Source organism: Conger conger, chromosome 1 (assembly GCF_963514075.1).
Source record: "Conger conger chromosome 1, fConCon1.1, whole genome shotgun sequence".
NCBI classification, from domain to species: Eukaryota; Metazoa; Chordata; class Actinopteri; order Anguilliformes; family Congridae; genus Conger; species Conger conger.
This window is the reverse complement of record NC_083760.1, coordinates 73434989-73447162: the sequence shown is the minus strand read 5'-3', so window position 1 is coordinate 73447162 and position 12174 is coordinate 73434989. Positions and strand designations below refer to the sequence as shown.

Here is a 12174-nt window from a genome sequence, read left to right as displayed (position 1 = left end):
CGGTAGTTTGAAAGACAGAGGAAGAGAAATAGCCTGGCATCTCTTTACTAATTTATAAGCTCTTATAAATGAGTTATGAATATAAGTCTTAATTGTCAACTGCACAAAGTGATTTGCTATGCAAGTGAGGCTGCTTAAAGGTGAAAAACATAAAATCTTCTGTTTTTCTACAGAAGCCACTGTGTTCACTGGTTTCATGTTTATAAACAACCCAAATCCTGTCAGAATGTTAAGAGTTCCGGGAATGCTCGCCGCAAAATCTTACCACCATTATTACTGTATATAGGCCTACAAAACGAACATCAGGAGTTATTCACCATATTTGGCTTCATCCGCTCCATTGCGTGCTATCCCCTTCTGGCTTTTCAACGCTCTCTGCTTTTGTGCTGACAGCAACCAGAAGTGTCTTATAAGAAACAATAAAAAGAACAATAAATAGCAATTTCTTAAGAGATTGTGAATTTCCAGAAGAGGCGACCATGAAAAAGTTGACCCAAATTCATTTTAGTGACATAATTAATTGTGTTAGCCCCTAGCGGATGTAGACTAAGGATGTTAATGAGAAATCAATCTGAAAAAAGGTTGGGGGGGTTGTCATCCATTTTCAAGACAAATCACGCACCTATAGCAGATGCACAGTACTTCTACAGTAGCAAGAAATGCTGCTAGACAGAACGTAAAGGGCAATGTCGAGACACAGAGATTATACTTTGCACTAGGATAACCAAGGAATTTAAGGAAACCTTCACGTCAGAGGTCTAAAGTGATGTATCCCGCAGGTGAGTTACCTCTCAACTCCTCAACCTCCCACCCTATATCTAAGTAGGTTATTTGGACGCTGTTGCGCACAATATATTCGTAGTTTGCATTAGCCTGGGCTGATTTTTATTTGTTAAATATTGCGGTCTTCCTCTTCCTGTTAATTTCCCTTGCTTTCTCATATATCTTGGAGGTGAATGGTTGTTCTGAAATATGCAATACTCGTGCAATACCTCCTTCTTGAAATGCAGTGGGTGAATAGATGAATGGACTTCCCATTAAGAACATTAGATAAGCTGTATGTGCTACATTTATCATTCTTCTAATATAAACAAATAAACAAATAACTTTGTCATGTAATTTGAAACATATGATTTCTTCTTCTTCTTCTTCTTCTTCTTATTATTATTATTATTATTATTATTATTATTATTATTGGCATGGGTTAGGGTGAGGGTTAGCTACAGTATCTTAATGGCATGTTACTTTTAAAAAAGTATATTGTTATTTTATTTTTAAGCTGGATGTAAACAAATAACCTACCCATTTTACTGTGCATCATTATCAAGTATATCTCAGCAGAATCTCCAAAAGAGTTAAATCCATCACATCATCATGAGGTCAAGAGGAAAGTAATGTCATTAAAGAGTTGCTCTTATTCTGAACCATCTGCACCGCAGCATTGCTCATCACTCAGCCTGCACTTGGCAGGTAATTAGATGAAATACACCAGCATTAACATCCCACACCTGTACAATACATAAAACCCAGGATTTATACACAGACACATGTCTGACTGGGACACATTGTACTATGTAGATTTTCTGGTAAATACTGAATATTTACCAGCGATAGGAACACTTGACTCAATTACAAACAAGTCCCAATGCAAAGCACTTCCTCCAAAAGATTAAAAAAAATTAGTGTTTAAAATAAATATTCATGCATTTCATAATAAGTACTAAGATCTATCAATATAACAAGCCAAGATGGTTTGTTCTCAGCACATATCCATATCTCCTTAAATATGAATACTTACTTACAGATGGCAAACAGAACAGAATGGTCTGCAAATATTTACATTAGGTCTCTGTCCTAATTATGAAGTTTTCAAAAAAGTTTCATGTTTGACATTCTTGGTACCAGCAGTATAAATGTTTCCCTTGTGTTTGTTTAATTGCATATACTGTATATGTCCTATCTAGATCAGTTGTTACAAATGACAAATTACAAATAAATACATTATTATGAATGTTTGTGCTTGTCCCAGCAGTTATTTTATGCTATAACTGGTTACAGAAGAATAAATTATAATAATGAACCATTGCAACCTTAATTGATTAACCCACATACTGTACATGCTCCATTTATTTCCAAGATACGTATGTAACCCTATCCTATTCACTCTGCAGTGGCACCTGCCAGCTGATTTTGCTCTGTGGAAAACTGTTAAGGATATGAACTAGCTCTCTTTCTTAGCAAACGATTGCACAGCATTGGACACATTCTACAGCTATATAATATTGTTTCTCTGCAAGCTGGAGGATATTTCTCAAGAGCAGTAGTGTGTTTCTGGTTACCTGGGCAGAATAATCAAATGTCCTCAACAGCTGTTCTGGTAAGGCAAGAACATGCTCAACTAAATGGTGCTTTAAATATTTGATGGACACTACTCTTACTATGGGATGTGGAGTGTGGCTTCAGACAGACATTGACCTGAGTTGCCCATGCATGAGTCTAATATTTCATAATGTAATGTTTGTTTGTGAACAAATCTGTCTGACTATTTTGCCACAACATTTTCAGTCCTTCAAAATGTTAATACATCCAATCAAACAAATGACAAATATAATTGAGTGATTACAGGCTCATGACAGATAATATACTCAAACCCCTCCACCCTGCATGATCTGTGATTAGCTCAGATTAGTACTTCAGTTCAATTCAATCAGAAGGAAGTCTTTCAGAGATGTCCATGTTAATCAACTTTGAAAGAAAAAGTGCCACATTAAATGCCATCACAAATTGAAGTTGACAAAGATGATCCAACGCATTAAAATAACAGGTGGAGAAGATCGGTGGTGATCCAAAAGTCCAATTTCATTAGAGTCACTCTGTATGCATAGATATCTTATATTTATGTTATTATATTATTTTATTTTCAACCAGAGACAAAGAATCTATCAAGAGATAAAGAAGTACAGTAATTCACAAATTTAAAATCAGTCATGATCAATCAAAATCATGCTGCGCAAGATAGAACAGTCCACTTGCGTACTACAGACTTTCTCAAGTTTGACAGTTCATATACCTAGTAGCACATTAAAAAAGACCCTATTTCAGCCTTTCCATCTGCTTTTGACTACTACACTACTACTGACACTACATGTGACATTTATGCACATGCCGTATTTGTATTTTCTGTCGCACTTACACATACAGCGGCTTCAGAAAGTATTCAGATCCGAGACAGTTAATTCTCTATCCACCTTTTACTGTAAGGGTCTGGACTAACGGCATTATTAATTCTTCATTATTTAAAGAAATTACCTATTGTACCTTTAAGCGAAAATTTCTTCTTTGGACTGGATCCATAAGTCTGATACAAGACATCTCCAAGTGTAGACAGCAGTGTACAGCACTTCCAAAATGCCCCCGGATTTTGCTGAGCTCAGTGAATGCCTGTATATTTAATGAAAGTTGTTATTCATCCAACTCCCAAAAAATCGTGATGAAACTGCTTATAGACGATGACAAGGCATGCAATGGCCATTTTGGGGCTTTTATTGACCATACTAATTTAATTTGAACAATATATATATATACATATTTAAATTACGTATATGTGCATCACTGTTTCAGTCCTGGTAGGCCGGATCCTGTCTGGGCGTGGTTTGCATGTTCTCCCCATGTTCATGTGGGTTTCCTCCGGCTACTCCAATTGGCTAATAATAATTACATCCCTCTTTCTACACAGTCCCTCATTTTATGGGACCAAAAGTAATTGGACAGTTGGTATTCAGTTGTGTATTCAATCGCCACCATAGTGCAGGTATGAGAAAGCTTTCAGTATGAAGGTATAGACTTTATTCTAGGCTTTCTGATTGGAGTCTGTAATTGGCCCGAATAATTAATGAAATCCCCAAAACACCTGTCTGATAGATCAGAAGCACTCTTCAGGAGGCAGGCATTGATGTGTCAGTGACCAGGACGACCAGGTTCCTATTTGCTAAGAAGTACCTAAAGGTTCTGGAAAAAGGTATTTTGGTCAAATGAGACCAAGATTGACTTGTATCTGAGTGATTGCAAGAGCAAAATGTAGATGCTAGAAGGAACAGCCAAAGAATCAAAGCATCAAACATGGTGATGGGGGTGTTATAGTTTGGGCTGCCAAACTGTTGGCTGACTTATCTTCATTGATAATGTAACTGCTGATAGCGGCAGAAGAATGAATTCTGAAGTGTACAGAAGAATCTTATGTGCTCAAGTTCAATTAAATGCCTTCAAACTCAAACTCACATCTGGTGCTTCATTCCACAGCAAGGCAATGATCCCGAATATACACCAGTGCACTCTTTTTTCTTAAAGATGTTCCAAAACATTTGTTTTGGTACGCCTATGGTTTGGCCAATATCTCTGACTGTGTTTGTGTTATTTCTGGACTTTCATTGGCAAAACTCTGGTCGTCATGTCGACCATCGCCAATAACAGGCTCCAAAGGCCTAGCATCAAGACTAGATACTTTATGTTTTTTTTTATACCTGCACTAAGGAAGCAATTGAATACACCTGACTGATTAGAAACAGCAGAAAGGCTAGCTGTCCAATTACTTTTGGTCTGTGTATAAAAAGGGATGTAATTCTTACATGGATCACCAAATATTGATAGTCGGACGGCCTGCAATTTTAACCTGTAGTCATTATTTAATTTCAAATCCAATGTGCTGAAGTACAGAGCCAAAATAACAGAAACTGTACCACTGTTCATATATTTACAGACTGCACTGTAGTTAGGACTGATAGTCCTGTGACCAGTGGTGATAAACGTACTTTCCTTTCATCTGTACAAGAATGTGTAAAATTGCATATAATGTCTTGTGTAGATGGGTATCTGTAAACTGTTAACCCAAATAAGATTATTATATAAGATTAAGTATAAGTATGCTTATACTAGTCTAATTTGTTGGCATGCAGACCTATTTTTTCTATTTTGCATTTGCTACTATTAAAACATGTGCTAACACAGAAGTGTATGCTAATTTATTTCCAAATGGTTAAGGACAGTTTAATGGTAATATCAATACATTAAGAGTATTGTTTATTGACTGAATTAATTTAGTTTGGAGGGAAATAAAACAGCAAAAAAGAAACTACAGTAATTAATACATTAATTTCAATTCATGTTAATTTATTTCTGCTCCTCTTTACTTTTTGAGAATCGTGCATGTTGTAACATAAAAATAAATAACTTTAACACTAGCAGTGTAGTCAATGAGATTGTGCTCCATTTAAATGACATTTCTGTAGGAGACTAAAAGGACAAACCACCAAAACACCCGCAAATACCAACAACCCTCCTCCAAGTGACCCCTTCAGCTGTTCTATTTTGAATCCCTTTAATACCAGATTGTGATGCAGCCCAAGATTTTTGAAAGGAAAGTATTAAAGTCAGGTGCCAGAAGTTGTAAACTCTCTCACACACGGGCTCCCTGCTCCCCAATGTTGATTCACTTAAAAAATCTTAATTGGGGATTTCAGCAGGGCTCTTGGTCTTTCTCACTCCCAAACTAAGAATAGCACAATGATGACTGTCAGTGCCTGCAGCTTAGTTTGCACATTGTGTTCTGAATTTTCTTGGGTAAAAGAGGACAGTGGACATGCAATTGCATATAGGAATCTGTTCAAGTACTACATTGCAAGAAGCCCTCTATTAGGCTGAAGTGTCTCTAAATAATTTTTAGAATGTCTCTCCTGATCAATTCAACAGAAAATAAAAGCGATAAGTATTCTAAGTACAGTTTAAGACATTATCGTTTGCATTCACTTAGCACTCACTGTTGTGCACAGTGTAAAGAACGAGAGAGTCCAAGGTGGTATTTGAACCCTGGCCTCTCACTCCTCCAAAGATTTGTTAGACAAACGATTATTGGTCATCTAAGGGGCGAAATCGCCCGTAGTAAAGGGCAACAACGTTTTTGCAGAACCCTTTTGAATTTAAGGGTCATCAGGGAGCATTGTCGCGGTAACCTGCTACAAGCTATGTCACCGTGCTTAGAAGCTAAGTAACCAAGCTAACCCTGCTACATTAGCAGCAGCTCACACAAGTGAGGAATATCAGTGCTACACTTAGGAACACTAAAGTGCAATGATGTACTCATTGAGCGCTACTGATTCTTAGATCTGGGTGGATTCAATTTCTACAAACTTGATTAGTCTTGTATGATGACATGGGTTCATAGAAAGAAAAAAACTGCTCTAATCAGACAGAGATGCATGACATATAGGTTACTGTAATAATTAGACCTATGTTTAATGCTATGAGTGAATAATGAATCAATGATGCTCACAACAGTGTTCTTTCATGATGGCTAGAGAATAAGGGCTATTAGGAAACCTGCGTCAGTTCTATATTCCAACAATAGAAAAGCATTGCCCACATTTTATCAGCAGCTTTACTCCTACATATAGGCTACTCAAGTAGACTACCAAGTTGGTTTAAATTCTAAGCAGAATGAGAACTAGCATAATAATATTGGCAGCAATTATTAAAGCATTTATGTTTGTATTCATTTGATAGTTTATGTGCCATGACGTTGGTATTATCTGGGTCCATAGTGTTTGTAAAACAATACTCTGCATGGAATCCTATCCGTGCCCGCTGAGAGCTGGAAAGCCCTACAGTACGCGCTACTAACAACGGTGATCTCGTGCACCTGCCGGTCTCCGTCTGTCACAAGTCACCACCATGGAATCAACACTTTACATTTTTATAGCCCTCTACACGAATACATACAAAGTAAACACTGTACTAGCAGCACCAGTTCCAAACTCTGCAAAGCCAACAGAGGATTATGAGTCGGCGTTTCCGACGCTGTATAAAACCATCGACTAATAGGCTACTGTACAAGTGGCTCTTCCATGAAATATTGCACTTCGTGAAGAGGATATATTTCACCGATTGCTGGCCTTGAAGAATATATTCAACTGACACAAAGGTTTGATTGTACCAGAACTGTTATGACCAATTCTTCTATAACTTAAAACCAATTTAAAGGGACTGTTTTATAGCGTTATTATCTGCTTAATAGGAGGCAAATACGATTATATTAATGTTCATTAATATTGTTTTAGTAACCTAATATTTGTAGTAGTAGCATATGCGTCTATGCTTGCGTGCATGTTTTTTTATTTAAAAAAAAAAAAAATGTTTGTCTTGTGTTATGATACTGTTATGATAGGCTACTTTACAGAAAGTATGCATTAATAACGCGGCCATGTCTTGCCAATTGATGTAAATAAAATATTATTATTATTATTATTATTTAAATATGTCATGTAAGATGACATGTGGACTTGTGTGATGTGTAAGCTTGTGTGCAAAATAAATTGAATCAGTATCAAAGAAGGGTAAAAACAGCTCTGTTTATACTGTACATGTCTATACTCTGTCTGTCTTTAGGCTTCAGGAAAGAAATCTGCTCCTTCCACAGGTTTTTCACAATGACCTTGATGAAATACAAACTGGAATGAATTCATGACCTACTGTCTGATCCAGGACCATGTGAGACCATGTTTAACAAGCCTGATGATTTAAAAAATATATATATATTTTAGCTGTGTACTGATGGTGTAGGTATTACAAGGCATTGACTCCGATTAACCAGGTCTGACAGACAATACAATTCAAAAACTGGTTTGTGTGTTCAAGTTTTGGCAGATTAGATGTATCACAAGTGTCATAACAGTACTTAAAGGTACAATCGCTAAGACTTTTGTGTTAAAACATTGTTATAAGACCATTGTAAATTCCTTCCTATCATTGAAAAAGGCTCACTGGCATGTTGACTCATCCTCTGCCTGTGTTTATAATTAAATTAAATTATGGCTTCAAAATACGCAGTCGACGGGCCGGCACTTTGTACCAAAACATCATATAGCTGTACAATAATTCAAGCTCATTGGTTGAAATAGGTTCTAATTGCCACAGCCAATGCCGTTTCAACCTCAGCGTGTTCACAGAGAAGGGGCGGTATAAACAGTGTGGTGCTTTGAGCGTGTTTGTTGCTGCAATTCCTCTCTTGAACGTTAGAAGTCAGAAATGACCTATTGTACCTTTAACTAGAAAGAATACATAATGCAGTTGAATGCTATTATGCTGTGATTATAGCTAGTATGCTATTCTAATTTCCCTGTCTGTTAAGGAAGATTCATAGAAAACATTTTATAATAATTTTTCATTATTGCACTTTTCTTAAAAAATAGAATGAATGGTTTGCAGTCTTATGTTTAACAGTAGCTTATACTAAACACAGTATTACTGATGCTGCCATTTGGTCGATGATAAGGGATAATTTAATAAACCCAGATGGCATGTGTTTTTAGAACAGGAACTTTTGACCTTTGTAACTGCTCATTACAGCTATTGCTGTCTGCTTTCATAGCATTGGAACTATGTCTTATTTTTATTTATTCACTTTCCCAATAAAACAAAATAGTTTAGCATGTATCTGATTGAACACAAAATTATGAATCTGAAATAGATTGAAATGTGTCAAAAACTAAAAATATTCCTGGGTTGAGTTCAAGTAATGTTTTACTTCATGTGGGTCCAAAACGAGTCACCTATTTTATTTCCAGTTGGTAAAAAGACATGCCTTTAATTTGTAATAGCTATTATGGGGGGATAAACAGTAAATGCATTTGATTGTGTTATGCTCTTTTATGGACATTATTGTTTGTTAACACTTTAGAATAATATTATTTTGCTGATAAGTATCCAGCTTGCAGAGAGTAATCTTTCATTGGGATGATTTGACAGGTTTCTTGCAAGAATACTGTTTCAGTGAAAGGATGGACCCAGAGAAGACTGAACTCCATTTCTCCACTTGAATTAATCTGGTTATGAGAACGTATCGTCCCATAGTAAATTGGTGAGTCATGTTGAAAATTCTCAGTGACCACTTTATTTATTTGGGATTCATTGGATTCTTTTTGGGATTTCTGCTGCTGTAGCCCCTCCACTTCAAGTTTCAGTGTGTTGCATGTTCAGAGATTCCCCTCTGAATACCACTGTTGTATCGTGTGATAATTTGAGTTACTGTTGCCTTCCTGTCAGCTTGAGCCAGTCTGTCCATTCTCCTCTTGCATTTTTGACTATAGAACTGCTGCTCACTGTATATTTTTTGTTTTCTGCACCATTCTCTGTAAATTCTAGAGATTGTTTTGCATGAAAATCCCGGGAGATCAGCTGTGTCTGAGATACTCAGTTCCAACTCTCTATCATTCCAAGGTTAAAGTCAATAAGATCACATGTATTTTCCGCTCTGATGTTTGGTCTGAACAACAACTGAAGCTTTTGACAATGTCTGCCTGCTTTTATGCATCTAAACACTCAGCCCAAGTAATACAGAGCTAATCATCATCCCTGCTCTAACTTTTGAACCTCTTGACCATGTCTGCATGCTTTTATGTATTTAGTTGCTGCCACATGACTGGCTGATTAGATATTTGTATTATCGATGTACAGGTCTGCCGAATAAAGTGGCTCTGCTATCCCATGTCTCTAGCTGATTTATTTCAGGTAATATGTTGTTGACTTTTCAGCTATTTGTCCACAACAATAATGTAATGACTGCTTGTGGTCTGTTGTTGCCCCACTCTGCATGCAGGAGGCGACATGTTTCTGGAGGCTGTTGTCCAGTGGGGGGCATGGGGCATCCTGTTTCTGTGTGTGGCTGGGGCATCGACAGCACCCAAGCTCTCAAAGCCTTGCCCGCAGCAGTGTGAGTGCCACCTGGAGACCATGGAGGTGAACTGCTCCAGGAGGCAGCTGAGTGCCGTGCCTGAGAGCCTCTCAAGTGATTCCCAGCGCCTGGATTTAGCTTACAACCGTCTGAAGACACTGAGCCGTAGGCAGTTCTCAGGCCTGACACTGCTACGGGAGCTGGACCTGAGCAACAACATCATTTCCATGATTGAGGTTGAGGCATTCCAGGGTCTGCAAAACCTTCAAATCCTCCGGATCAAGTGCAACCGTTTGAAGATCATTCCCGTGGGTGTATTCTCAGGAATGCCAAGTCTACGTACCTTGGACATCAGCAAAAATGAGATCCTTGTCTTCCTGGACTACACCTTCCGTGAGCTGGTCAGTCTGCAGCAGCTTGAGGCTGGGGAAAATGACCTAGTTTTCATTTCACACCGAGCATTTATGGGCCTTCAGAACCTGCAGGAACTCAACCTGGACAGCTGCAACCTGACCTCCATTCCCACAGAGGCCCTGTCTCAGCTTCAGAACCTCACAAGGATGCACCTGCGTCGGCTAAGCATTAGCATTCTGCCAAGCAACTCCTTCTGCCGACTGAACCGCCTGCGCCAACTAAGAATCTCACAGTTGTCTTCTCTGGACACTATGAGCAGCAAAAGTCTCATTGGACTCAACCTCACCTCCCTAACTATAAACAAATGCAACCTCAACACTGTTCCCTATGCCTCTATTCACCACCTAGTCTTCCTCCTCTATTTGGACCTTTCCTACAACCCTATCACTGTGGTGCATGGGAACCAGCTTGCAGACCTGATTCGTCTCCAGGAGTTTCACCTGGCAGGCGGCCGCCTGGTCACAATCGAGCCGGAGGCCTTCAAGGGACTTGCCTATTTGAGCTTGCTGAATGTTTCCTCAAACCAGTTGTCCACACTGGAGGAGGGAGCCCTTCAGTCTGTGGGGAAACTGGAGACCCTGCGTCTCGATGGCAATCCTCTCTCCTGCGACTGCCGTTTGCTTTGGGTGGTACAACGTCGTTCGTGGCTGGACTTCAATGGGCACCAGCCCTATTGCGCAGCCCCAGATTTTGTGCGGGGTCGTGGGTTCTGGGACTTCACAGAGGTTGAGTTGCCAGGCCTATTCACCTGTCGACAAGCCCGCATCCTGGACCGCAAATCCCAGCAGGTTAAGGTGGAAGAGGGCAGCAGAGCACTCTTCCACTGTATGGCAGATGGGGACCCCTCACCCTCCATCATCTGGACGACCTCCCAGCATGCTGTGCCTTTGGTAAAAACTCTGACTGGCAGGATCAGAGTTTTAACCAATGGGACGTTGGAGGTACGGTATGCTCAAGTACAGGACAGTGGATCTTATCTATGCACAGCAAATAACATTGCTGGGAATGATAGTTTTTCTGTCAGCTTGCAAGTGTCAGCCCTGCCCCACTTCCGGAACCGCACTGCCCCCTACTTCTCAGAAGTGGTATGGACAATACCTTCCACTCCCACTGCCACCAACTCTTCTGCCCAGGCTACTGACCCCTTCCCATTTGATGCCAAGACCCTGATAATTGCCATGACCATGGGCTTCTTGTCCTTCCTCAGTTCAGTAATCATCTGCTTTGTTTTCATGTTCCTCTGGAGTCAGAGCCAAGGACAGATCAAGCACACTGCCACCATCAATTTTGTCCCCCGTGCCTCAAAGGGTGGTGGTGGGAATGGTAATGACTCCGGCAGGTTCACCATGAAGCTGATCTAAATGGCCCCAAAGTGGCCCTTTCTCAACACAGGAAGTGAAGATGCAAGGTGCTGTGATCTGAAATTGTCAGGGCTAGACACAATAGCTACCACTGATGTTAATGAGGAACAGTGTTGTAGAAATGGCTTGGGTTTCTCAGACATGGATGAGAAGCATTCGGTAATGAGACATAAGCAACATGCTTGATTATATGACATAAGATCATAGAATTTTAACATAGAAGAACTAAAAAACTGAGCTAGCAGTTATGGAGATACAATGAGATTGTATTTACATTTTAAATAAAATGAGACAGATGCTGTGGAAATTTGATATACAGCTAGATTGACAAAAGGGGCTATGCTTAACAAGTGAATAATATGTGTATAGTATGTGAATAATTTAGCTTTTTTGTAAAGTATTCTGGATAGGTTAAGTAAGTAAGTACTTTCATCTGATTTTCATGATTTCCTCCACTTATACAGTGCATTTAGAACAATATGTATTTACATTACGTTATCAATATATACATATTATGTATCTTTTTGTAAAGGTCAATCCATTTTGAAATCCAGTGTGTATTCTGATTAAAGGAAAAATAAGATGTTTAATACAGAACCTTTTACTTTTACAACTAATTAATGTATTTATTAATTCAAGAAATAACTTCAAGAAATTGTGTGTGAAACACAAATATGC

At 38.9% G+C, this 12174-nt stretch overlaps 1 protein-coding gene across 1 annotated transcript; it reads left to right on the top strand.

Annotated features, from left to right (window-relative positions):
* Positions 1–9654: 9654 nt before the first annotated feature.
* lingo4b (leucine rich repeat and Ig domain containing 4b) lies at positions 9655–11496 on the top strand. Its single transcript, XM_061232401.1, has one exon. The coding sequence runs from the start codon at positions 9655–9657 to the stop codon at positions 11494–11496; it is 1842 nt and encodes a 613-aa protein (XP_061088385.1).
* Positions 11497–12174: the final 678 nt, after the last annotated feature.

Bases quoted from the DNA above. Each gene is read 5' to 3' on its own strand.
- lingo4b (XM_061232401.1), top strand. From the start codon at position 9,655: ATGTTTCTGGAGGCTGTTGTCCAGTGGGGGGCATGGGGCATCCTGTTT.